At 41.0% G+C, this 27,498-nt stretch overlaps 1 protein-coding gene across 1 annotated transcript; it reads left to right on the top strand.

Moving 5' to 3' along the window:
* The first annotated feature begins 352 nt into the window (after window positions 1-352).
* On the top strand, window positions 353-27,498 carry tnfrsfa (tumor necrosis factor receptor superfamily, member a). The gene is made up of 10 exons (XM_058415347.1): window positions 353-621; window positions 20,287-20,434; window positions 20,840-20,968; window positions 21,769-21,880; window positions 22,202-22,344; window positions 22,509-22,598; window positions 23,951-23,988; window positions 24,100-24,375; window positions 25,072-25,108; window positions 25,586-27,498. The coding sequence occupies exons 1-10, from the start codon at window positions 592-594 to the stop codon at window positions 25,873-25,875; spliced, it is 1,293 nt and encodes a 430-aa protein (XP_058271330.1). The 5' UTR covers window positions 353-591; the 3' UTR covers window positions 25,876-27,498.

Here is a 27,498-nt window from a genome sequence, read left to right as displayed (position 1 = left end):
ATAGATAGATAGATAGATAGATAGATAGATAGATTGATTGATTGATAGATAGATAGATTTTTTTTTTTACTCTTTCTTCAATAGTCTATTAAAGTATTTATCCCAGAGAATCATGTTTTATGAGACACAGTACACTCACTTAAGTAAAATACTATGTAGTGTGGTACTAGTCAGCTTCTTGGACACACACCAACTGTGTAAATAACAACCAAAAAAACATGCACTTCTAAAATGGCGGCCCCGCCCCTAGGCCTGAGAAATCCCTGCACGCGCTCAGTGCCGTTCAGCGATTGGACGAGAAGCCGGCTCGCAACGTAGGTGTGACGTCAACGGACGTAGAAGCCCAAAGTTTTCAGCTAAAGTTTCTCAGCTGCTGAACGGCGGACGCTCCGGTTACGGGCAGTTGCGGCTCTGAATTTTTACAGTTCCGCTCGCTAAAAATGACAAAAAGTGGCTAGGCGCATTCCATACGGATTTCAGTTGAGTTACGGAACGGATTTTATTTTGTTCTGAGTGTATTTTTGAAAGAGAAAACTTTTGAAGGAAAAAAGTTGGGGGGAAAAACAAATAGACCCTCCGTCACGGAGCAGGATGGGCAAAGAGCTCGCGATGGAACACACGGTATGAACGAACACACACACACACACACACACGCGCGCGCGCGCGCGCGCGCAGTTGTTACAGTAACATTAGTATCTGTTTAATTGTACATTTGTACATGACACAGCTATATCACAGTGTTGCGACATTTGGCACGAGGAATTTTTTATCTTTATTAATAATAATAAAAAAAAAATTAATACAGCTTAAAACTGTTACCGACTCTCATTAACAAAAAAAAAAAAACCCTACATGAATCTAAATGTTTGTTTTTGGTTACGGAAGGTAAACCCGGTGCTGTTTTAATGCAGTATAAATTAGTTACCTTAATAGGTATGTCAGTGGAACGTCCTCACAAGGATAGTAAAACAAACGTGCGCGTGTGCGCTCGCGCGCGCCCGTATGTGTGTGTGTGTGTGTGTGTGTGTGTGTGTGTTCATCGTGCTTAATCTCAGCGATTCAGTGTGTTTAGGGAAATCATGACAATAGATAATTTAGTTAACATTACTGCACAAGCTAGTAATAATAATAATAATAATAAATAGCAAGATTATTTAGATAGTATACACAAATAAACTATTATTATTATTATTATTATTATGTGCTGCATTTATACATTGTTCAAGTTATATAACACTTAGGATTGTTGTCCAAAAATCACTTTAAATATGAGAAATCTTTTCAACTTTAATGCAAAGTGCACACATTTATTACATATTTTATTAAATAATTAAAATAAGGGCGTTTCTTTGTTTTACTCTCACTTTATACATTCTTGAAGGAAAAATATATATATCCATGTTGTGTTTATCTCATCACAAATCTACTTTTGCTGTTAAAAGGATCACAATAGTTTTTTTTTTCCCTGCTCAATTTTTTTTAACATTTTTTTCCTTCTTTCTTTCTTATTTTTTTTTTTGAAGCAATGGTGAATTGTTGTGTTGATGTGAGCTGAAGCCATGTGTTCATCTCCAACAGCTGCTTCCACTAAACAAGTCAATAACATCTCCGTTCACATACCACAATTAAGAAGGCAGCACAAAACCTGAGCTCACACACACACACACACACACACACACACACACACACACACACACACACACACACACACATGTACGGTGTAATTAGATAACGCTGTGCAGCACAATACAGATACAGTGCAAACTGTATAAATTATACGATAGGGATCAAAAAGAGTTTTATTTCCTCAGAGCAGAGCATTTACTTAAGATATTAAAAAAGAAAAATATAGAAGGGTCAAACTGCCAAAATATTTTTCATTTAATAAAAAGTATCACAGTTTATATATTAATAAAAGTTTTTCCCCCGAATAAGGCAGTGTGAAAGTCTGTGGCTTTGCATTGGCATTTTTCTCTTGCACAAGAATCGTCCTTGTGTGTCCTCACACCTCAGTGTCCATTTATTTTAAGCAGGCCTTGTCCTGCTCTTTCTTCGCACACCTCACTTGGAGGAAGGGATATTTTTTGGGTGAAAGAGTGCCAGTGTGAGCCCGGTCTCGCGCTCAAAGAACCATTCACAGCCGTGTGTTGGTTTTTCCAGGCGCTCTCTGCCAAAATCCGCCGCCATAAATACGAAATCCCGTCTCATCGTCTGCTTTTGCGGTCAACCATTAGCTACTTTTATTGAGTTTCCCTCCTCTGAAGCAGATCCAAACTGTTTAGTTTGGGTGCTTTTTTGTTGCTGTTGTTGTTTTTTACACAAGTTTGGAGTTACAGATAAGTGTGCTCGCACACTTTGAAAACGTTGCTCATCTCCAGGTTGTTTATTGAAACGAAATAGCTAGGGTGGTTGGCCATTTGGGTGTTTATGCTATATGTAAACCGTGCTAGGCGCTGAAGAACCGTCCCTCGTTCTCAAGAGGATGAGAAAGGGTGGGAGGAAGAAGGGAGCAGGGGAGGGAGAGGGTGAAATCGGGCCCGGCAGCACTGTGCCGCTCCTATTGTAAACTTCCTGTCAGCGCAGATGTTAGTGACGGGAATCAAAGCTTTGTTCGCAGTTCCCACCCACACATGCACTCGCATTCACACACACACACACACTTGAGATGCGATCAAGTACTGGGGTCCTTCAGAAGCTCACATGCTCTCTCACTTTTTACACACCAAACAAACAGATGTTCCCCCTTCTTCTTTTTCCTCTCCACGTCTCTCTCAGCTCTCTGTCTCTCTCTCTCTCTCTCTCACACACATGCACACACACACACACGAAGGATGTTATCGGAGGGTGTAGGCACAGACAGGAAGTGTGTTTTCTATCTCTTCAGTCCAAACATAGCAAGCATTCCACAGTTCTGGATTCCACAAGAAAGTGCCGCCATGTCCCTCAGCTCATTAGGAGCTTTATATCTGCCATCTGATGTTTATATGAAAGTCTGGGAGTGAGGTTGAGATGGTTTGTGTGATGCAATCTTGTGCAACTGCCTGTTATTAGAGCGGTCAGGTGTTTGTGTGTGCGTGCGTGTGTGCGTGTGTGCGTGTGTGCGTGTGTGCGTGCGTGTGTGCGTGTGTGTGTGTGTGTGTTATTATATCTCAGTGGGAACCAAATGTCCTGACAAAATATAAGAATATCTGACAGTTCTGACCTGTGTGTGTGTTTGTATCTCTGCATGTGTGTGTGTGTGTGTGTGTGTGTTTCTCCATGTGTGTCTGTGCGTGTGTGTGGGTGTATATTTGAGCGTTTGGGGGAAGCTGTGTGTGTGTGTGTGTGTGTTTCTCCATGTGTGTCTGTGCGTGTGTGTGGGTGTATATTTGAGCGTTTGGGGGAAGCTGTGTGTGTGTGTGTCAGTGGGAGAATAAGCTACTGTTCCTCACTCTGTATGGATGTTGTAGTGTACGTGACCCACAGCGGAATCGAAGTAATTTCAGCCATTAGAGGTGTTTATACAGAGAGGATGCCTCACCCATGTTCTTATCTAACTAGATAATATCTGCTTTCATCATTTTCTCCACCATACATTTCTGACGTTCTCTCAGCTCAGAGAATCGACCTCCTTTAGCCCATGTTAAGGCACCATCACAGTACACAAGTCACTCAGGAAAGTCCTCAGGTCGGAATCAGGCGCCAAATAGTGGGTGAGTTTGGACTCTGTGTATCACCCAGTAGGCTCCGTCCATCTCCTCTACCCCAAAAGCTGCTTTTAGACTCCTTTACCTTTAAAAATACGATAAGAGGGTTCAAAGGACTAAATGCTGGACCTGAAAAAAATAATGATTTACTTCTTTATCTTATCAATTATCTGCTTCTACTGTGTAAAAGGCAGCAGTAGTGTGAGTTATTTGTAGTTCACAGTACACTCGCATGCTACCACACAAGAATAGGTGTCCTTCAAAAACCTTTTTATTTAATTTAATATTTAATTATTATTATTATTTTAAATAAAGTCGGTCACTCCAGGCAGATTGCTGAATTAAGCTGATGTTTACATTCGGGATTATCTTTGACCTCTTGGCATTAGTTAATCATTTATTATCAGTAATAATATAGCGTAACAGATTTCTAACCGAGTGTGTCATGTGAAAACAAAGGATATGGAATAAATGAACTGAAACTGCATTTCACTTGACCAGGTTAAGTGTAAGTTATACAAGGTTATTGTAGCCCTGTACACAAACCTCTGTCCGAACAAGCTATACCGATATTAATCACCAAGTTTTCTTATGCTGAAACACGAGGACATTAGATAAGACATACGCTGGGGTATTTACATAATATGGCTTGTAGACATTTTTGTTTGAGTTTTTCTACCAAAGATTTACAGACACACCTTTATAGCTGCACACAAGACTTCTGGGATTATGTATGTATGTATGTATGTATGTATGTATGTATGTATGTATTTATTTATTTATTTATTTATTATGTGTGTGTGTGTGGGGGGGGTCGAGATTCCTGCCTCCGCCCTCTGTGGCTGATATTTGTATGTTCCCCCCATGCTTCAGGGGTTTCCTCTGGGTACGTCGGCTTCCTTCTCCAGTCCCAGGATGTTTGTTGTAGGCAGATTGGCATCTCTAAATTGTCCGTAGTGCATGTTTGTGTGTCTGTGTGTCTGTGTGTGTGTGTGTGTGTGTGTGTGTGTGTGCCCTGCAATGGGTTGGCATCCCGTCCACCCCCACCTTGTGCTCTGAGTACTTGAGTACGATAATCTCCAGGCTACCTACGACTCTGTGTGGGATGAGCGGTACAGAAAACAGATGGATAAGTTGGATATTAAATTATTGAAACATTGTTTTAGAAATGTACGCATCAATCACACAGCTGTTTAAAAGAGAGAGAGAGAGAGAGAGAGAGCTAGAGTGGATAAATCTGCAGGACCAACAGATTTCTTGTTTCATTAGATAGGCTTAATAATCTTAATGACATTTGAGAAGAAAAAAATCTTTACGTTTAATGTCTACATGGTATTAGATAAACCTTGATTCAGTAACTAGATCACAAGCAACTTATGAAGAATTCATGCAAACTTTTAATTCGAAAGATTCCTCGAGACACCTGCGAGGTGTTTTCAACTCGATTAGATGTGATTGAGTAGTCAGTTGTTCAGGAAACATTATATGTAAATAGATTGTAATCGAGGTTACCAAGGAGAAACGTTTTTGTCTGCTGCCATTTCTCATCCGAACCTCCGAAGGACGGACGGTGTAAATCACTCGAGCTGACAACAGTGATTTGTCTCCGCCTAAAGTGAACGCAGCTTTAGAAGTTGAGCTCTGGAAGACGAGGCCCTTTAAATGAGACTCCCTGTTCTGAAACACTCTCGGGTTCTACCGAAGCGCTTTACAGAGCTGCACGGCTTTTGACACGGCTGTAACTCTAGACCGGAGCTCTTCAGCGCTCGGCTTTTGTCCTCTTCAGAGCGTCTTTTGGGGAGGAGGCTTTGTCAGGAATAAAGAAAAGCAGCCGCACCCTTCACTGGAAGATGAAGCAGGGAGGGACGGTGTGTTGCACATACAGATAGTGCACCTGTTGTTCTGGTAGCCTGATACTCCATCCAATTAAGGCAAAGGGAGAAAGTGAGCGAGCTAATGCTCTATTGTGCTCATCCGTCTTCTTTATTTCTTCTTCTTAGCGGCCTTTATTCACTGGAGCGTCGAGCCGTGGAGCGTGAGGGTGTGTGTTTAGAGTAAATATAAGTATTTAAACGTGGCTGTTACTCAGGATTTAAGTTACAGCCTGTGTGTGTATCTCACAATAAAATGGTGTTAGGTTCCAGGGTGGACCGAACATCTGTGCACCCGGTAAACTCGCAGTGCTTTGCGCGAAGGAACACACGGTACGAGTGAAAACGCAACTTCTCTTACAGTGGGTCAGACCATTTAAGTGCCATGCTTGTGCGGCTTGCCCACATGTAAACCTAACTCTGTGTGATGTCTATTTTAACTTAAGAAAATCCAATGCCGTGAATTGGAACCTGGCCAAAAATTGAGGTTCATAGGCACAATAGCCACAAAACATTAATGCACTTCACATAGCAGTGTATGACTGAGGTTTAATCCTTTTATCCCTTAGAGTTGCTGCTCTTCTTTTAGTATAGTTGGGAGTCATAGATACTTTGAATAGAGCTGCTGGTTGTACCATCCCATTTCAATAGCACATAGTATGTGACCCAACTACCTGAGCCAGAAGATTTAATGCAGACTCAGTGTTTATTTAATTACGTAATTGTGTGTATTAGTATTCTATTGTCGCTCGGTGTCTGATTCAGTGTTTGGATTGCACAAGGTGTGTAGCCGTATACCGTTACATTATTCCGAATGACGAGATGTCTGCTAAACAGATACAAACTGCAAGATTTTTTTTTTCCTCAGACAAGACAAGAAGTCACATGAGCAGCGGGGTTTTTTTTAATCCTCTTATGGATATGAGTGAGCAGTCAAGCTTTTGGGACAAAGAAGTTAAAGGATTAATTATGCAAAAATTACTCATTCATCCTTAGTGCCTGCCTGGTCAAGGTTGTGGTGATATAAATTATTCTACTTTTATGTTTTGGGTAAATGAACCCACTGTGAGTATAAATGTCGTTCATCTAATGGAGATCAATTATGAACTCAAGTGATGGAGCCAGCACCATGCTTTTTAGGGTTTTTAAGTATTTCTAGCAGTACAGTAGTAGTGTTCATATATAATTCTTACATCTTTCCTGTTTAGGTCAGAATACAGATATAAGAAACACTAAGCAGTTACACAATGTTGCACAAGCCTGACCTTATATGTCTGATCTCAGTTCCCTTTATGTCTTATCCAAAAGCAGTAGCGGATTGTTAACGGATGTATCCGTGACTAGTCAGATAGGTATTTAGCACAAAGATCAGTGGCCAATGCTAACGTCCGTAGTCGCCTCTTGGCCGATCCTCAGCAAGATTTATTCCAGGTCAGTGGCTAACTGTAAAGGCCTAGTAATTGAACGTCAAGTAATTGAAATATAACAACTGCTTGTTTAATTCCATGTCAGTGGCTAATGCGCTAGGTATGCAGCTCAAAGTTCCTAGCAGTCTTTTCTTTTCATATCCAGATGACTGGCTAATGGTAAAGGTATGCGGTACAAAGTCCCCCCCCCCCCACCCCCGACCGTATAGGCCTGGTCCAGGATCAGCAGTGAACAAAATCCTGCCTTCTCCTAGTTCAGTCACATATTACTGTCTTAACACATCGCTAGCCGGTTAATAAATGGAAAGTATAATCTCACCGGATGAGTCATTGCCTTTCTTTGGAGATCAACAATGTCCTTTTTCGAAACCTGTCGAACCCGTGATTGTCTGGGAGCACTTTGAACTCTGACTCATCCTGGGAATAATTACCCCTTCACAAATGTCTCACTGGAGATACATAAAACACAAACTCAAACAATCCTTTTTTTTTTGAAAAATAGTTATTCATTCAGTTCTCTTCAAGCCAAACGTTCCTTCACGTTCTCGCCTGGTGACTTATGTCATATGCTTAACATGTTTTAGTCGACTCCTGCTAACTTTTTCTTCTCTTCTGCTCCAGTGTCACTGAGTGAAATGCTCTCGGAGCTGTCTGTAATGAGACACATAAAGCAAAATAACCCGCAGCTTTACAGTTAAAGAAAGGAGAGTATATGGCTGCTTTTTTTTTGTATTTGTTTTTTTTTCTACACACTCTATCTTCTGTTTGGATCTGAAAGTGTGGTTTTACACAGGAAGTGCAGCGTAAATCAAAGGTTTCCGAATCTCTCCCTTACGTTTTAAAGTTTCATTCAGTCTTATTTCTTGGTTGTTTATTTTTTCTCTCTCCCCATCTCAACCTTCTAGTCTATCTATCAGACGCTGAAGTCAGACGCCAGCCGTCTAAACTGCTCGTCTGAAATGCAGAAAGTCTGCATGGCTGTGGCTTTCCTGCGCTATTAATATCCTCCCACGCTCTACTCTCTCTCTCTCTCTCTCTCTCTCTCTCTCTCTGTCTTTCACACACACAATTGTGAAACCAGCGCAGCAAGATTAAACTTCCTATAGCTCGAAAATTCTCATCCACCGTCAATGTATAAAAAGCATGAGTCATTCCCAGTGTCGTTGAGCCATGTGTTTGGATTTTGGTAGTTACTGTGGAAACTGCGACTGGGTTAATTAAAACACTTGGTTTCAGGGTCCTTGCTCTGCTCATGCCCTAGCCTATAGACCTTAAAGGATCAAGACTGTTTAGCTCCCGAAATACCGACAGCTGAATGAAAACAGAACTCGGTCGAATGGATTAACATTTGTTCCAAAGTTGAAAAGGTCAGAGTGTGTGTATGTGTGGAATCTCTACATGTTAATATAAGTGTGAGAGAAAGAGTGTGTGTGTGTGTGTGTGTGTTTGCGTGTGTCATAGTTGTTTGGCCCTCATGTGAAGCCTCTGCATTGTCTCGGCGCTTCCTGTGTTCCCCGAGAGGATACATTCACAAGGTTTCACACGCTCCCCCAGAGTGCGTGTGTTCGTGTGCGCATGCAAGTATCTGTGTTTATACGCATCCGTCCACAGTGCGGTTTTTGTATGTGTCTTCACATGGGCTGCGGTTTGCTTCATAAACCTTAAGCAGCACCACAAAGGTCATCTGGCATACTGCATGACCTTTCTGTGAGTGTGTGTGTGGGGGGGGGGTTGTAGGGGAGGGGGGTGGTTTTGCTGGTTCCCATCCTTTTCTTAACTGACCTCTCTTCTAGTCCCTGGCCAATCTGATTGGCGTCTGCTCGATCCAAGTCTCTCTCTCTCTCTCTCTCTCTCTCTCTCTCTCTCTCCCTCCCTCCCTCCCTCCATCTCCCTCCTGTTTCCCATATCAGCAACATCCTGTACAAAAGAATGAGAGGCAGTTTGATAACGAGACTCACATGGTCGGGAAAGAGTGATTCCTGTGCCTCAGGATTAATGAAGAATGGTGTGTGTCTGCTTATCTGAATCCGAAATCCTTCCTCTCGTCCATATATCCTCTGTCACTCCAAATAATAAAATAAAACCTAATTAAATACAAATTGTACACTTATTCTGTCCACATGCAGTAGAATAATGACAGACTGTACATGACATTCTACTGTTAGTAATAGAAGACGTGTGTGTGTGTGAGTGACCAGTTTGTTTTTAAGAGGAAGAGGATATAGTAAGTTTATCCAGCCAATTGTCATTTTAAGTACTAATTCTTCATGGCAATGAAAAAGTAGAGAATCAGCATAAACACACACACACATAAATGTCAGACATATTCACCAGCGCCGCCAAAGCTCTTCGCAGCCGACCCTCAGCTTCCTGGTTCCAAGTTGAACCCACAGGAAACACACGCTTGTATCCGGTGTATACTTTTTCTATGGAAAGCCTCCATGTGCGTCTCATTTTAGCCCTTTCACCGGCGGGATTGTTGATTGTTTGTTTAGGAACCGGACCACACAACTGTACACAAAATCAAAATGGTTTTATCCTCTTCTCATCTGGAGAATGTTTTCCTGTTTCATTAGACACACTCCAGAAAAAATCTCGGCGATTAACCGCCAGCAATCAAACAAGAAATCTTTAAATTGCGCCTTGATTGGAGGACACAGCGACGCAGGCGTGTCAGAGTCATTTTACGTAACAGGCCGCATTAAGCAAAGGCACCAGATGAAACGAAATCAGATTAGTAGCCCAGCAGCACGTCAACAACTCCTCTTAACTGCGTTAATTCATCAGAGGTTTTCTGTAGATAAGATAATGTCACTCGGAATGATATCATAACTCGGAGACACTGTGGAAATATACATGTAGCATAATCGTGAAAATATAACAAGTCATAGGAGTTAAAAATGATTAGACATCATATCACATGTACCGAGAGTAAAAGCACGTCACGCAACATGACATAATATAATTGTATTATCATTTCCAGTAGTCATTTCTTATTTTCCTGTCATCCACCCCTATTTGTAACTCCCTTAGAATAAAAGTGACCGCAGAAAGTAAACAGACGCAATGTATTTTGTATTGAGTTATATATCCGTGTAGCCTGCACTGAAGTTCGGCATGAAGTGTGCGTCATGACTGACTCACTTATTAGCCACAGAGTACGAAAGAGCTGAAAGAGCAGGGCAGTCTAAGCTTTTGTGACTTCCACGTGCTGTATTCTTTCAACCAGTTACAGTATCCCGCAGCTCGAGGATGGCTCGGGTAACGCGAGTTGTATAAAGACGTTTATATCACCACTACTGAATGCTCAATTATGATTAGTCAGAAGCTGATGATTAAGTTTGTGTTTCCGGCGGTAGCTTTGGCTGCAAGGTTTAACAGGATATAATGTTTATGTGCTCATTAGCTTGATTCCTGTCAATGTCACAAGCATCCATGACTGGGAGAAGAGGGAGGCTTCCTGTCACTGAATTGTAAGTGTTTGTGAGATGAATTATGTGGAAGAGGGCAGATAGCACTCTATGATGAAGGTACAAAGGTTGGCTTCGCTTGTTTGTGTTGACCTTCACAATATCTCAGCTGGCAGCTTTGTATGATAGGAAGAGCTAGATAATGTGTTGCCGATAATAAAAGGGGGCGAATTGGGAAATTATAATTGCAGGCTGAACCATTGGCTTGAAGAGTGATTCACCTGGAGTCACCTGGTATGTGTGTCATTTACTCATTATTGTACTGTAAGCTAGTATTTCTTATTAAGTGTTGCATTTCCATTTGAAACTCTCACTATGAAGTTCAAAGAGCTGTTCCCGCTAGTCAAGCAAGCCATCATTAATGGAAAATCAAAACAAACAGATCAGAGCAAAACCAACAGATTGTGGCCAAATCAAGTAAACAGCATGTCCTTAAAAATAGAAAGCACTCACTGATGAGCTCAGGAGTACCAGAAAGCCTCGGAAAACAACTGCGTTGGAGGACACAAGACGTCTGTTTCTTCACAACCATTGGCCATATCAAGAACACCCCCCAGGAGGAGAGTGTGTCTGAGTGAACCATCAAGACTGCACCAGAGTAAATACACACACTTTACCACAAGATGTAAATCAGTGGTAAAGCTTAAAAACAGGAAGAGCGGAATGGATTTTCTCATCTGTCCTGTTGCATATGAGACAACGCTCAACAGCTTACAGCTTCATAAAATATTTGTAGCAGAATGATGGGAAAAGAAAAAGTATGACAAAAGGAAGGAACTGTTTATGATTCGAAGCCTATAACCTTGTCTTGTGGTGTGGTTGTTTATGGCTGCCAGTGGAATAATTTCCCTTTGTATTTATTGATGTGCCTGCTGACGGAGAATTCTGAAGTGTATTGGATCATACACCGATCAGGCATAACATTATGAGCAGTGAGAGGTGAAGTGAATAACACTGGTTATCTCCTCATCATGGCACCTGTTAGTGGGTGGGATATATTAGGCAGCAAGTGAACATTTTGTCCTCAAAGTTGACGTGTTAGAAGCAGGAAAAATGGGCAAGCGTAAGGATTTGAGTGAGTCTGACAAGGGCCAAATTGTGAGGGCTAGACCAGTAGATCAGAGCATTTCCAAAACTGCAGCTCTTGTGGGGTGTTCCCGGTCTGCAGTGGTCAGTACCTTTCAAAAGTATCCTTTAAGTCCTGTAAGTTGCGAGGTGGGGCTAACATCTTGGTGCCAGATACCACAGCACACCTTCAGGGATCTAGTGGAGTCCATGCCTCGAAGGATCAGGGCTGTTTTGGCAGCAAAAGTGAGACCAACAGAATATTAGGCAGGTGGTCATAATGTTATGCCTGACTGATGTGATCAGATTCAGCTTCACAGTGCAGATGAAACTGAACTTCAAAATCAACCTAACACCAAGTCGATCACCTGACCTGAATCCAATCAATCTGCATTTCACTTCCCGAAGGCAAAAATGCCCCAGGAACCAACAGGAACCTAGGAAAGCTGGCAGAGAAACCCAGTGTTTGTCAATGTCTACGAGTTCCAGACTTCAGGCACTCACTGACTGCAATAGATTTCCAACTAAGTATTAAAAATGACAATGCACACAGTGAGGTTAGTTTGTCCAATTGCTTTTGGTAGAAAATGCTGCAGTTCCTACAGTTCACCCAGTTAAGATATAAATACCTCAAATTAAAGCTTTGAGCTCATATCCATTATTTCAGTTCAGCTTTAATATCCTGTGGCAGAGAGCTAAAAGAACAATAACTTTGTCAATGTCCAAATATTTATACACCTGACTGTATTTCTCGTGCAGAGCGGCCATAGTTTCCTTTTGTGGTAATTCTGTGCTTTAACGTTATAATGTTTTAAACCTCCGTGCCATTTAGCAATAGGGGAACTGCCATACTCCTCCCAGTTTCATCCAAAATAAGGAACTTTCTGGAAGGCTGCGTCTTTCCTAATGGAGCAGGCAGATATGAAATTATTGACCTTTTCTTGAACTTGTAGCATGACAATGACAATTATTTAGCACTTGTTAGACATTTTTAGGAAATCATATGATTACGAAACCCCAGTTAAGTCCGTTTCAGTTCCACGTTGTAACACGACACAAAAAATGGAAATGTTGAAGGTAATAAAATGCAAGGCACTATATTACGCATTGCCTAGTTATTACGCTGTGTTGTGCTCTGGCACAATGTTTAGGAGCGGTGTGTGCATAATGATGTGCTCAGTGATACGGTAGCGTATTGTGTTGCTATGTTGTGGTTTAGTATGATGTGTTTGAGTGCTAGTTTCAAGTGTTTGTGGCTTTTTTCCCCCACATCGTGGAGGTTAAGGTTACCACGCTGGTCTGCAGTCTGACAGTCTGACCAGCTATTACAGCGCGGGCTACACCGCAGACTGGGCGAACTTGCTGTGCGAGCAAATGTGTGTATGTTTGTGAGCTCGCGAGCACATTTCCTCTTGCAGCACAGCTGTGTGTCGTTTGACTTGTACTGAAACGTAGGTTTTGGGTTTTATATCCCAACTAATTAGATACAAAAAGACAGGAGGCAGTTGTAGGTCCATACACAAGGAGCTGCATGGGAAAACAGGAAGCGCGTGTGTGTGTGTGTGTGTGCATATGAGTGTGTGTGGTGGTGGTTTGCATTTGTTTTAATCTTCATGTCCTGCCTTATCTTATTTGCCCCTGGTCGTGTCTGCTGGCTGAACTGCGCTCCTTTGGCCTTGAAGAACTTTCCTCTTCACACACACGTGCACACACACACACACACACACACACACACTGAAATACACATACATACACACAGAAAAACACACACACTGTATGGGAACATTCATCTTTCAGATGACACTTTTTTTAAAATAAAACTAGTAAAAAACAGATTTAGTCCAAGTCTCCAGTTGCAGTCCTCAGTGTGGGTTCTTGTGGAAGAAAGTGATAAAGCTATAAAGAACTGTGCTAATAGTGGCGTCTAAGCATCTGACTAGTATTTTTATTTTTTTTGCAACTGGCAGAAGTTAAAAGAGCTCATTTGGAAACACCAACAATATCTATAGTAATAAATGACTGCTTTGCACATGTTTCCGACTAAGATTTTGATGAATTTTCAACATCCTGTCTCGTTAGTTAGCAAGTTATATAAGGCTGGCAGGCGACGTTGCTTTAGTTAAATACAGTCGCGTTACACTGACTGGCAGTCTACAAACACAATTAAAGGTGTCACTCAAAATGGATTCCTGTCTCATGACCTTATTCGAATCTTTTGAGTCTGTAACCCTAATGGGATGGTGGGGTTTTTTTTTCTTTTACACTGATAAAGTTGGTCACAAGAAGCTGGACAGGAATTTTGTTTGCCTAGTGGGTAGTATTGTTTTTTCTGCCAGTTCAATAATCTCACCTTATGAATATGCCAACATTGTTCAAGCACTGCTCAGACTTAAAGCTAGCATTACTGATACTATCTGCTGCTAGAAAACGTTCCTTGGAATTTCCATCTAGGAAAAATTCCTAGTCAGATTGTTGACGGTCTCCGATCTCATCATCTTGATCACTTGCTTTAGACCACTCAAGATACAGTTGTATCAACTTGTTAAATCTGTAACATCACTATATTTTGCTGAGCTAAATTGACATCACTCATCACAGATAGCTGGCTCGATTGCTGCTAACAAAAAACAAACATGGTGTTGTCTAGGTTTTAAAATGTTTTTGGATTTTAGAAGGGTAGCATCATCGGAAATGGTAAAAGAATTGACTGTTTTTTACTAACCGGAAGTACAAGCTGTTTCCCAGTCACTGACGTCAAATGCACCTGATGCGATGCTGCTGGCTTTAGCAGAATACAGAATGTTTAAAAATTTATTGCACAGTGTAGACTGACTTTAAAGACATTTGCAAGATGTCTTGTCCAGCAGAGTGTCTTCGGCTGCCTGTTAGCCCCGCCCCCTTCTCCACCACCTAAGCCAAACTGCGAGTGGTTTCAGTGTAATTTTAATTTCATCATCTTTATTCTGAGCACATTACTCACACTATTTACATGACAAAATGGCATAACAGTGCATATATGATTTGGGACACTTTGTATTAATGCACTTAAATGGCTGACCATCTAAGCTAAAATGTTTTATTTTATGGCAACTAAAAAAAAAAAGGAATAGCAGCACTCTGGAGCTTTTTCTTGCCCGGAGGACTAGTCTACCACTGAATAAAGATTGTTTTAATTGAAGCTTGCACTGCCAGTATTCATCAGTTAAAAGTCTGCTGGCTTACCTTCTCCAATATTGCCCCAGTTTATTCCTCTTTTCACTGGAATCGGTTTGTGTGTCTCAGAATGACACCGCTTCACCCATAAGGAAAAATTCCTGGCTGTATTTTAAGCAAAGCGCCTGCAGAATGTGCCAGACAGAAACATTCCTTCATTCATCTGGCTAGACTTTGTGGTCATACAGCAAATGTACAGACTTCGCAGGAAACCTAGAACGACCGAATAAATCTGTAGCATAGACCTCATGTAAATTCTAAATCGCACACATCAGTGTCTCGGATTTAATTGAAAACAAAACGCCTAACTAAAGCTCGAATTAGTTTCTTTCTACGCCTCTTGATTTCTCTCGCCGATGCCTGTGCAGTGCCTTTGGCGTCAGCGCATTTGCATAAGCGAGTGAAGGGATGACATAAAGTAACCCAGCTAGAACTTTAGCTAGGATATACACTAGCACGTCAGGTAACCTTCATGTCAAACCGAATATAACGGAATACCACGGTTGTATGGAGTTGGTGTTATTTGAGTCAGCTTTGCTTCCTGTCAATTCAAACCCATGACTACACTCATGAATTAGTTACTCAATGGAAATTTCTTTTTGTTTTAGGCCATTCTGTAAGATTTTCTGGATGGAAATCCCAGACTAGCAGTTACTGAAACACTCGAACGAGTCCATTAAGCATCACTCTGATTACCGAGATCATATTTCGTTCTCTATACTGATGCTGCTGAAGCTGACTTGTATCTGCGCAGTGTTACACATTACACTGCTACTACGTGAATGATAATCATCCAAACGGTCGAATGAGCACAGGTTTATTAGGGTGTTCCTAATAAAGTGGCCAGACGGTGTACTTTACACAGTGTAGGTGCTTACCTGGGGTATTTTGACGTTTGAGTGGCGCATCGTGTAAAAATTTTGCTCATGTGCAAAGCTGGTTTTTCTCATAACTGTGTGCGCTGGGTGTTACCAGTGGTACAGTGCCTCTGGGTGAGAGAGCCAATCCTTCTGTATGGAATCCAGTGATTCACCCCGGCTGGAATGTGCGGGCTCTGCACAGGAAGTGAGGTAATCTCCTCGCTATCTCCTGACTTTTATTGAGGTTAGAGAAAAAAAAGAGTGCACTTTGTCTTGGTGTCAATGTGTAAAACCGTGCCTTCAAGCAAATTCAATGAAAAAAATAATATATTTTCTAAAAGTTTATGGCGTCGCATGGAGTTAGTTTTTCCAAGACACGTTTTTGCCGGGAGTTAGGTCATCTGGACATAAACAGGACCGACCTTTGACCCAGATGAATCGGTAAAGGGCGCATGTGCAGTGGAGGAGGGAGCACAACAGGTGCGGCTAATTCCTTTGGATACTAGACATTTGCTCCGTTGCATGTGAAGCATTTAACGTCTGGAGAAACGCTCTAAGCTCTGTGTATGTGTATGTGTGTGTGTGTGTGTGTGTGTGTGTGCGTGTGTGTGTGGCTCATTAGGAGGCCTTTTACAGTTCCTTTCAGCTGAATAGCCACAGTGTGTTGCTGAAGAGGGAAGAATCTGTGCTCTCCTCTCTTCTCTTCTCACTGCATTCCTTTATTTCCTCCTTCTTATTCCTTTTCTCTGTCTCTCTCACTCGTTCCCTTCTCTCTCATGACCTCTCTCACACTTTCACACCCCGCCGCCTTGAAATTTCTTAATGCCACAATTGTGTATAATATCTGCAACGGACGAAAAAAAAGAAAGAGAGAGAGAGAGAAGGGGATAGAACGGAACAGCAAGCAGAAAGAGAGAGAACGTGTGTAAGAGAGAAAGAGCACGCACCGTTGGAAACTCTGACGCGAGCGGGTAGCGTGTTTCTCGACAGTGCAGCTTAATCCAGGAAACTCCCTTAGAACAACAAGGCATGGCCACTTTCCAGAGAGTTCCTCTGAAGCAGACACACACAGACGCAAAGTTAATGTTTTAATGTCTTACACATGCACTGTATATTCTCTTCTCTTTTCCACTCCCTGGGTTTCACCTCAATGGCTTATTTTCTTCTTCAACTATTAATATAGAGACACTCAAATCCTGCAAAGTTACGAACATGTCACCGGAGCTCCTTCTTAACACTTATTGGTCAGATGTCAACCAATGAAAAGTTCTCTCTACTAGTGCACTGGCGTATTTGGTATTTCCTGTTTCGTTCTGCGAGTATGATTGCGCCTCGGGGTTTTGTATCCGATTATACGTTTTTAACCTACATTAAACAGCAGCCTTGTTAAATGGAATCTAGCTAAAGCCATTTACCGTGTAGGAAACGTAGCTTATTTTTAGACGCAGGTTCACGTTATTATTTTCCACTTGAACACCGATCCTTACATTTTCCTTGATTAAATGAGCAGCTGTGTGATTACATACATTTACTTGATTGCCGTTATCAGCAGGTTTAACCCACCTTTCTTTATCACGTCTTAGCTCCTTCCCGGCTAGCTTTCTCTTCAAGGAACCAAGGAAAAGAATCAAGGATTGGGAAAAGCTAAATTGTTTACGATGTGCTTGCAAAAGCAATGTCATTTTTAAAGCCCAGCTGTATTAACTGTTATATAACAGTTGAAGATTTAGCCTAAAAATGCATCTGGTTATCACCTGACTTCTCTCCTGGCTGGTTACAAAGGAAGGTATATTATAATTGACTGTATGACCATTTTAAAACAGGCGTGTCCTTAAAGATGGACGACTTAGATCGAGTTCTAGGTCACATGAGGAATGGAGGAGTTATGTGTAGGAAGGTTAAGGCACAAGTTGCCTGAAGTCTAGTTATGTCAAGTAAGTTCAGGGTTAGATTTCTGCAGCTTAGATTAAAAGCAAGCTTCCGAAGATGGTAGGCTTTATGCAGAGTAAAAACAAATGTTATGTGAGCTCTGCCTTATGGAGGTTTTTATTTATTCGTATTATTAGTCTGTACTTTTATCTCTTTTTAATTTATTTTTTTCCTCCACATTAAGCATCAAAACATCCGAATACTAACCACCGCATTTCCATTGCAAAGTAGCAGCATGTGTTTACTTGATTACAACATCCTACCAGCAGTGCTTTAACCAGCAAATTGGCGTTTCGCAATTTTCATTTTAGGGCATTTAATCGTTTCCAACCGTCTGCCTTTTAAGCACTTTTACATACTCGGGGCGTTTTCTAGAGCCTCACACTGCCCCCGTCTTTGTGCCAGAGGATAATGGGAAATGTAGGCCATCGGAGGTGTAGTGTTTCCTCTGAGGTGTTCAGTGACCGTCAAAAGAAGAAGAATAAAAAGAAGGGGGGAAAAAAGCAGAAGAAGGAAGAAATGTGGGTCATTCGAAGCGGCACTTTGTTGAAAGAGGCCGTCTCTTTGTGACAGAGCTGAAAAGATGGTGAATAAAGAGAGACGCCTGAGGGAAAGTGGGCAAAAAGCGCTCGCAATAGAGCAGTCACACACTCACACACACACACGGATCATGAACAGGCTATTTTTTTTCTTACATATCAAACACTCACCTACAAATATATAAATACTCTCTTCTGTCCCTTTTGTTTTTTCCCTCACAAAGCTTAACACATTCTCACCTCCAGTCAGCGTGCTCGTCTTTCACCGTGAATTAAACTGCCGCTTTACCGCCGCTGATTTCAGGGACAGGCTGAAAGCATGTAGAGATGATTAAGTTTCTATGTTCCTGTTAATTATATGTGTCAGCCTTCTTAATGAATCGTGAGGATTGTACTTTGTATTCTTAGACCAGGGATAATTACTTAACGTGACATATCCAGAATAATGACAGCGTACCATGTTGGATGCATGCAAAGTTGAGAGTGTGCAGTAAGTAATGGCTGACAGACGTGGTCTCTTGCTGTTGTCTCATTCTGAGATGCTCTTCTGTTCATCACAATAGTAAAACATGCTTATTTGTGTTATTGTAGACTTCCTGTCAGTTCTGGCCATTCTCCTGTGATTGCTCTCATCAACAAGGTGTTTCCACACAAAGTCCAACATCCATACCACAGAGATCACATTCTTTCACATTATGATATTAAATGTGAACACAACCCGACTGTATCGCTATCATTTTATGCAACGCACAGCTGCCAAATGTTTGGCTGATAGAATAATTACATGAATGAGAAGAAGCACAGGTGTTCCTATTAAAGTGTCCAGTGAGTGTATATACTATCCTATTAATAGAATGATACATTATTCACAGTATAAAGTGCCTGTGAACCCATGTGAAAACCTCAGAAATGTGTCTGCTACAGTTTCCAGACCTCAGTGTGCCGTGTGTGTGTCTGTGTGTGTGTGTCTGTGTGTGTGTGTCTGTGTGTGTGTGTGTGTAGGGATGCCTGTAACCATAGTAACGTCACGTGTGTCTTTTAGATTATATTTCTTCTGGGTACAGCAAAGCCCCTGCTCATTAGCTTCCCTGCATGGATTTGCATCTCTCTTTAATCTTCTGGGGTTCTCATTTATCAAAGTGTGTGTCGCATTCAAGTTCTAATTCTGTGCACAAAGTAGCAGCAGTACACACAAAAAAATAACACACACACACACACACACACACACACACATGCACAGCTGTACAGAGTGAATGTTGATAAAGCCTACACATCCTAAATTGCTCTGCTTGTGTATAACCTCACATATTTACCAGAGATGTGACTACATACGAGTAAGTTTCTTGCGACGAGTAGATAACGAGATAGAAATAAAAGGCACGCTATCCGTTTGAACCAGGAGGTTTTACAGGACATCTGGTTAAGACTAGAGGTATGCATCAGGACACAATTAAAAGTTGCACAAGAAGGAGGTTTTCTTCTTTCTTTTAGAATAATGCGTATTTAGATATGAAGCCAGCAGGACAAAGAAAGACCATGAATTTACGGCATTCATTCATCCCTAGTAACTGCCTGATCAGGGTCACATGTTTACATGAGGCTACTAGTTTACAGTTTGAGAAATGAAACCAACTAAATTTGTTAGAAAATACAATAAATGCTCAAGCAGGATTTGATGAGTAGATGAGTTTGAGCCAGATCTGTCAGAGTCAGAATGCCAACTCTGGTTTTGTTCCAGTTCCAGTTTGTTCCAGTGTTTTGTGGGGGCATAGTGCTATTGGGTAATTAACAAAAACCAGAGAGGTCCCTGTGTTTATTATAATCCTTTGAACAAACTGTTTGCACCAAATGTTCTAGATGCGCCAATATATTTCTATAAGATTTTGCTTTACTTTTCATCTATCACCTCTTCCTCAGTTTACCCCCAGTTCCTTTTCTACCACTAGAGGTTTGATCACATCCTCATGCACAAAAGGAACTTGATAAATCATAGCTCTGTGCACAGAAATGTGCTTATGCACCAAACTGTGTGTACGCCTGGTTGATAAATGACACCCCTGGTTTGAATTAAAGAAAGATCATTTTTTTGCACTCAAGCTGCTGTAAGGATTTTAACCACTACGTCTGTCTCCCCTTCCACTTTCACATATTTTTTTTTTTACTTTCGTACTTCCAGTTGAAATAAGAAAGGCACGTGAACTGACCCCAACACATTTGTCTCACCAGGTTTTTCTTCTCGTGCTGGCTCTGATTGCGGTGAGCAGAGGAGCAGCTGAGCTCGGCATCCACTTGAACCAGACGGCCAAGCAGCAAGCGTGCATGGAGAACCAGGAATATCCACACAAGGGCTTCTGCTGCAAAAACTGCGAGGCTGGTGAGCACAAATCAACTTAGAGTACGATGTTTAGCATACAAACATTAGTACGTATAGGCCGCTGTGTGGAAAAAGAGCATAAAGCCAAAACCCTTTTAGAGTGGGTTTGAAATGACATACACAAAGGTAGTATTCTGAATCGTTATTCAGTCACCAATCAAAATGAAACGCTTCTGACTGTAGCACTTAGCAGCCACCCATAACAACATCCATCCATCATTCCCATATGGTGCAGGAATGGAGAGTTAATGTGTTTTGTTTGTTAGGGCTATGGAAATATCAACATTGTCATGTACAATAAGTGAACTGCTTTATAATTGTATAGCGCTGTGCTGCATGAAGCTGAATAATTGTTCCAGCTTGTTAAGTAAATGCAAGGAATGGTGTGTGTGTGTGTGTTAACAGGCACCTTTGTGAAGGAGAAGTGCACTGCTAATCAGGAGAAGGGAATATGCGAACCATGCAAGGAGGGCACCTACGCCGAACACCCGACCGGCATGGACCAGTGCCTCCAGTGCAGTCAGTGTCCTGCAGGTAGTTTACATCTTTATCTGTCTTCCCAAACTTTTAACTGAATCGCATATATTGTTGCATTTAGTGCTTTGCTGAAAGCAGTGAGCCACCACTGAAGATCAAAATTGGGTGACTCCAAGTTAACTGATCACTTCTGATGATGAACTATAATACAAATAGAGGATTTTTGCCCATTGGCCATTACACAAAAGACTACACTCCTGAAGTCTAAACTTCATTGTAAAGTCTATGAACCAGTCACAGTGTCCCATAGGACCACTATAGGACTCTAATGGACACTAATGAATAGAGCCAGGTTTAGAGTTTCCTCAGCCATGAGAAACCCATAAGCTACTGTTACACAGCCTGGGTGTGGCCATCACCCCCACTCTTTTTTGTGATCCTTTCTATGTGCATGAGTCAGTGTTATTTGCCATATTGCTGTGTGTGTGTGTATGTGTGTGTGTGTGTGTGTGTGAATGGGAGGGAGAAACAAAGAGAGATAATGGAAACTCTTGCTGACTCATGTAGGCGTGTAGGGTGTGTGGATCAGGACTTGAGGAAAATCAAATTTCATCACTGCTTATGAGAATCTGGACTGTAGCACCCAAACATCCTGTGGTTTCTGTTATGATATACTCATACTCCATAGCATACATCATCAAAATACTTTGCCTGAATATTTATGGCATTTATTTCTCTTCATCTCCATGCCGTATAAAAACCACCTGTTGTTAAAGCTTCCCCCCCGCCTTGGCTCTAGCCTTATTCTGTGGTTTAATCCTCCCATCACCTTTCTCTTTCTGTCTGTCTCCATGCAGGTCAGATAATAACAGTGATGTGCACGAGCACGAGGGATACTAAGTGCGAGTGCAAGCCAGGCACTTTCTGTCTGCCAGATGAGCCCTGTGAAGTGTGCAAAAAGTGCACTAGGTAACTGCCATACTGCAAACCACCATACCTGTAGCTGAGTGCTCACTCCACCAGTTCATTTTTTTTAATAGACTTTATTTATGGCTTCTTTTCAGCTGCCTGTTTCAATGTTGTAAATATTTGTAATATTACCTTGTAATTTTTACTTCTTCTGTAAAGGCAAGTAGATTAGTTACAGTTATTGTTTCCCAATCTAACCACATGGTTTCATATTACTAAACAAGCTGTATTATATACACACTCTGTACAGTAGCAGATCTGCCAATGCAAAACTGATACAAGCACAAATGATTAAGTAGAACTGTCTAATTTCGGTCTCAGGTGCAAGCCAGATGAAATTGAGGAGCAGCCATGCACTCCAACATCCAATGCAAAGTGTAGAAAGCGTGCAGTATCGCCTCATGACCCCACGGTGACACCCACAAGCCCGTCCGTGCACACAAAAGAAAATCATGGCACCATAGGTACAATCACACACATACACACACACATACATATATATCACTGTAATAAGATCACCACCAAAGTTTCTTTATTTAGGGCTAGAATTTGTTAAATATTTGGATTGAAACAATCTCCATGCCCATTGTGAATGTAAACTGATTTTATTTTCTCTCCTTTCTGACAGTGATCGTGGTTTTAGTGCTTTTATTCTTCATTATTATTCTACTGGTCGCGGTGGCACTTTGGCAGAAGAAACGATTCTGTCGCAAACAAGGTTTTTAGACTACTTACTACTATGTAACCTTATTTAATTCTTCTCTTTACACGAATCTTTTATTACTATTGAATGTGTAATTTAGTATACTTTTCATTTGTTGCTGTAAGAAAAGTCAATAACAGACAGTCTAAACACAACTCATATTTAAAGTGTATTGTGTGATTCCATGATTGGGATAAATTACAGCTTCAACACAAGGAAATGGCCATCACAATAACCTCTGTGCATGTTTCAACTACATTTTAATAACTACATTTTACCTTGAAATATGATAATTAAATTACATTGTCTTAATTTTTTTTATTATTATTTTTCTTTAAATATAGCATTGAAAAAGCTTGAAGCAGCTTCTGTCTTGAGTTATCCATTCTACAGAATAATCTTAGTTCTAGCTTTCTATAAAATTCAGTCAGCCCTACAACCTGAACACATTCACCTCTATGAAATATTAGGAATAGTCATCTTCATATCTGAATTTCCTGAACATCATAGGAAGAAGAAAATTTAGTTTTCTCATTCGTTTTGCTTCATATCCAATCAAACTATGATTTTTTGACCAACAGGTGAAGCAGAACACTTATAAAAATGATAGCTTGAAAGTTGATTGATCGATACTTTCATTGATGAAGCCAAAATCTAACGGAATATATTTGGCTCTATTTCGACTGAAATATCAGTTTCATCATTTATTTGTTGTATAAAGGCAAAAATCCATTGTTGATAAATGAGTTTCAATGGAAATCCAATCATGGAATCACGATGAATAAAATAAATACTTTATGTTAATCATTTATTTACAATATTAAATGGTTTGTCTACTAGTAAAGGACACCTGACATTCACACTTAATTTAGGGGTCTTGCCCTACAGAACCCAGTACAGAACTTATGCTGCAGCATTATGATTTCCTTTTGCCAGATTTAAGAGGCCTAGCTTAACCCACAAAGCAAGGTTTATAATATTATTGAGGGTGGTGTGGAACACATTGAGTGAGCCCTGACCTTAACCCCATTTAAACACTTTTGCCATGAATTTCGATGCTGATTGCATGCCGGGTCATCTCACCCAACATCAGTGCCTGACCTCACTACTGCTTATGTTTAACAGGCAAACTTCAAGGTCAGAAAATCTAGTGGAAAGCTTTTTTTCAAAAGAGTAGAGCTTAACGTTAAAGGGCGATTAAATCTGGAATGGGAGCTTCCGCAAGCACATATGGGTGTGATGGTCAGATGTTCACATACTTTTGCCAATAGATAGTGTTCTATTTGTAGTGATAATTCTACATGTTAATGCGTAATTAGTGATGGTCAGGGTTAATTGATCATTTATTGTGTTTATTCGCTTTTCAGCTAGCCCAGTGGACGAAAATAATGTGAAGATTCCAATAGTATGTCCATTTTTTGTATGGTTTTTTAGGTTAAATAATTTTCTAAGTAATTAGAATATACACAAATCTCTTACTACAACTTCTGATTAGCCATCTATCCTGTCTTTTCAGGACGGTGTTAGCGTGCCTACCTCGGAGGAGTGTGAGAACAGTCGTAACGCAGGATTGGAGGAGGCAGAGCTGCCTCGCACTGAATTCCGTCCCCTGCTGCAAGAGACGACTATCCTGGGCAGTAAAAGCATCCCGGTGGAAGATGAGGACAGAGGACTTGGGGACAGCCTTCCAAACACCACCAGCTCCTCCCAGACCAGTCTGTCAGCCATACCAGTCAATATGACACTTCCTGTGTCAGCAAATTGTGAGAGGGAGGCAGAGTCATGGGCCAGGGTGAGTAAAAGAAGTCACACAAAACACTGTGAGTCACACTTATGCTTTCACTGTTGCATTTTCAGGATCTTGTGTACTGTGTCATACTTTTAACCACAAAGTGTTTTGTGATGAAATGGAGCCTGATCTAGATGATGCACAAAAACAGGCTTCACTCTGTCACTGTCCTGAAACGTATATCGTGTTTAAGAGAGTAAATGTGTAGGTCATTAAAATCAGTTACGTTTTATGAGCTTGCCAGTAAAGGTTCAGGTTTATTTCTGTTCAACAAAAATGCCCACTGTTCACACATCTGCAATCACTCCGGCTTTTCCCCGTCAGCACTTAAAGCACTAATGCGACTGATTTAACACATCACCTCAGAGTCACGAGCCAAATATTGCAGACCAGACAATGCTATACACACCCATGTGTAATGAGCGCACACTCTGGATGAGCTTGATCAGCTGGATTGGGTGTGTTGGATCAGGGAGCGAGTCGAAACCTCAAGACGCCTTTAGTAGAATTAGCTTCAAAAATATGCGATTTACATGTCAGACTCGTTCTTATCTGATCCTTTGAGATGGCAGGAATTCAGAAGCAGCCCGAATAAGTCATGATTGAGTCAGTACTGTACAGCAGAGACGGTTTTATTATTACTGATACTATTTTCTAAGAACAAAATGTTTATTTTTGTTTTGTTTTGTGTCTTAATAGGAGGACGGAACACCCAGAAGACTTGTTCCATTACTTGGTAAGAAGCTTCAGTTTAGCTTCTCAAATTAATACTTCCACACACAAGGGACCCTGTCTAGTGCGTTCTAGAGAAATTTGTTTCCATTTTCCTCCTGTCTGAGGAATGTTTGTATCAGGGTTAGCTTTCTACATTCCACACACATTACACTATCTATACTATATCTGTAAATATTTAGTATCTGACATGATCTTTCAAAGCGTTTGACTCTTCTCCTTGATCATTCAAAATTGATTTATTTTGCCTTCATGAGCTGAACATTGTATTTACCACTGATTGGCGATCAGGGGGTCAATTAAAAGGTCCGTAAAATGTTAAATTTATATTTAACAATAATGATCGAATGATGATTCCTGATTTGATTAACAAAATTCTACCTGAATGCGTTTTAATTGGCTTTGTGAATAAATGCACTTCAAATATTTTGTTTCCTATATCCAGTTTCATTCTAAACTCTTCCTCTTTCCCTCTCACCAGCTGAGGAAGTGTCTCTAAGCAAGAGCTTTGACCTGTTTGACGTTCTGGACGTGCGCGTACACAACAAGTTCTTCCGCAGCATCGGCGTAAGCGATAACAGCATCAAGCTCGCCGAGTCGCACAACGCGAGCGACAAAGTGTACGAACTGTTGCGCGTGTGGATGCAGCGCGAGGGACTCCGCGCCAACATCAACCACCTGCTGCAGGCTCTGCTCGACCTGGACCAGCGCTACTCCGCCGAGCAGATCGCCTCCCGCGCAGTCGAGCGCGGCTACTACAAATACGAGTGATGGACAAACAAAAATAACACACACCTCGTAATGAACTCGTAAAGCGGAAAGAATCGTGCCTTTCCTCGTCACAGCCTACAACGGACTGACGGTGCAAGTTTTGTTTACGACAAGTTGGTTAATATGAACAAAAACTCATTTAAGCGGACTCGTGAACTGTAACAAGCTTGGCATTTGAGAGTCATGTGGAGGAGCTAGATTTTTTTTTTTCTGCTGTAGTTGAACAGTTCATCATGCCTCCCATTACCTCTTAAGCCTATTAAAAGGAAAAAAAAAATGCATGTATACAATTATAAAAACTGTACTGCAGAAGATAAAATTAGTCACACGAGAGTGGGAGTGAAGCAGCACGTAATACAGCTCCTCCTTCCTCCACACGTGCACTGATGTTCTGCAGCTAAACAGATCGTGAACACAGCAGCAGCAAGCGTTTCATTCTTTCACCATCCGAAATCAGGGCTGTGAATTAAAAACAAAATTACAATGTTGAAAAAGATGATCTTTAAGACATTGAAACATACTTATGGAGCACCCTGATGTGAGGAAGAATTGAACTGAGACAGCCAGGGGGAAGAATTAGCTTTTGTTTGTTTGTAGCAACTTTTTTTTTTTTTTTGGCTTTATGGAAGCCAACACTGGACTCGGAGAAGGTTCACGCTCGCTAACAGCGTGGCTTCGTCTCAAATAGTGCACTGGCCTCAGGCTTTTTTTCTTTTCTTTTTTTTTTTTTTGTATCTACAGGTCGATCCGAAGGGCCGCGAAGACCTTTTTTTTGTCAGAGGTGTTAGTAAAAAGTGGATGTAGTGGACAAATGTTTGGTTTTTGACTAATTGGTTTTCATGCACATTTCTAGTTGAAACTCCAGGCAGTTGAACCCCTAGTCTACACTACATGCTACTAAGATATTTTCGTCGTTGTTCGTTGATATTGACCGTGGTGGAATGGGGAAAGGAAGGACACGAAGACGATCTGTTCTCCGACATAAGTCAAGGCCGTTGGTCTTTCTACCATAGAATTCTTCCGAGAGACAAAAACGAAAAATGAAACATCGAACCGCTTTTTAGCGTAAATATACAGTTTGCTAAGGAAATGTCACCTGCTTGAAGGCTGCATTCTGCCTCCTGCACCAGCAGCACAGCATCAATTGTGAAAAGTGAACATCTTCTGTCAGTTACAAACAAACCTCTTCAGCTTCTCCCGTTTCCTTATTTATGTAGAACCTGGACGTATTTATTGACATAGTAGAACTATGGGTAATTATTTATACCTGTTAACCATATCCGAGTGTGTTGTCGTGTGTGTTTTTTTTTGGGTTTTTTTTTTTTTTTTATTTTAAATGAGATGCCAAAAATTTTGCTCTGTTTGGCAATGGGCTCCTACATTTCTTCACAGGGGGCGCTATTGCTCCCGTCCAACAGACAACAAATTTTTTTTAAATAATAATAATAATTATTATTATTTTTATACTCTCAACCTATTGCATGTAGTAAACCATGGATGTGTTGGTACGTGTGGTTGTGTGTTTTTTGTTTGTTTGTATTTCTTTTTCTCTTTCTTAGAAAGATGAAGATCTTTTGAGTTTGTTTTCTTTGCCTGAGCTGTATATAGTCACCGAATGAAATC

This window comes from Hemibagrus wyckioides, linkage group LG18 (assembly GCF_019097595.1).
Source record: "Hemibagrus wyckioides isolate EC202008001 linkage group LG18, SWU_Hwy_1.0, whole genome shotgun sequence".
Lineage (NCBI taxonomy): Eukaryota > Metazoa > Chordata > Actinopteri > Siluriformes > Bagridae > Hemibagrus > Hemibagrus wyckioides.
Note: the sequence above shows the minus strand (reverse complement) of the source record. Positions and strands in the feature narration are given on the sequence as shown.

Bases quoted from the DNA above. Each gene is read 5' to 3' on its own strand.
- tnfrsfa (XM_058415347.1), top strand. From the start codon at position 592: ATGGGCAAAGAGCTCGCGATGGAACACACG. The intron at 21,881-22,201 runs GTAACTGCCATA...TTTCGGTCTCAG, and splicing joins GTGTGCAAAAAGTGCACTAG to GTGCAAGCCAGATGAAATTG. The intron at 22,599-23,950 runs GTTTTTAGACTA...TTCGCTTTTCAG, and splicing joins ACGATTCTGTCGCAAACAAG to CTAGCCCAGTGGACGAAAAT.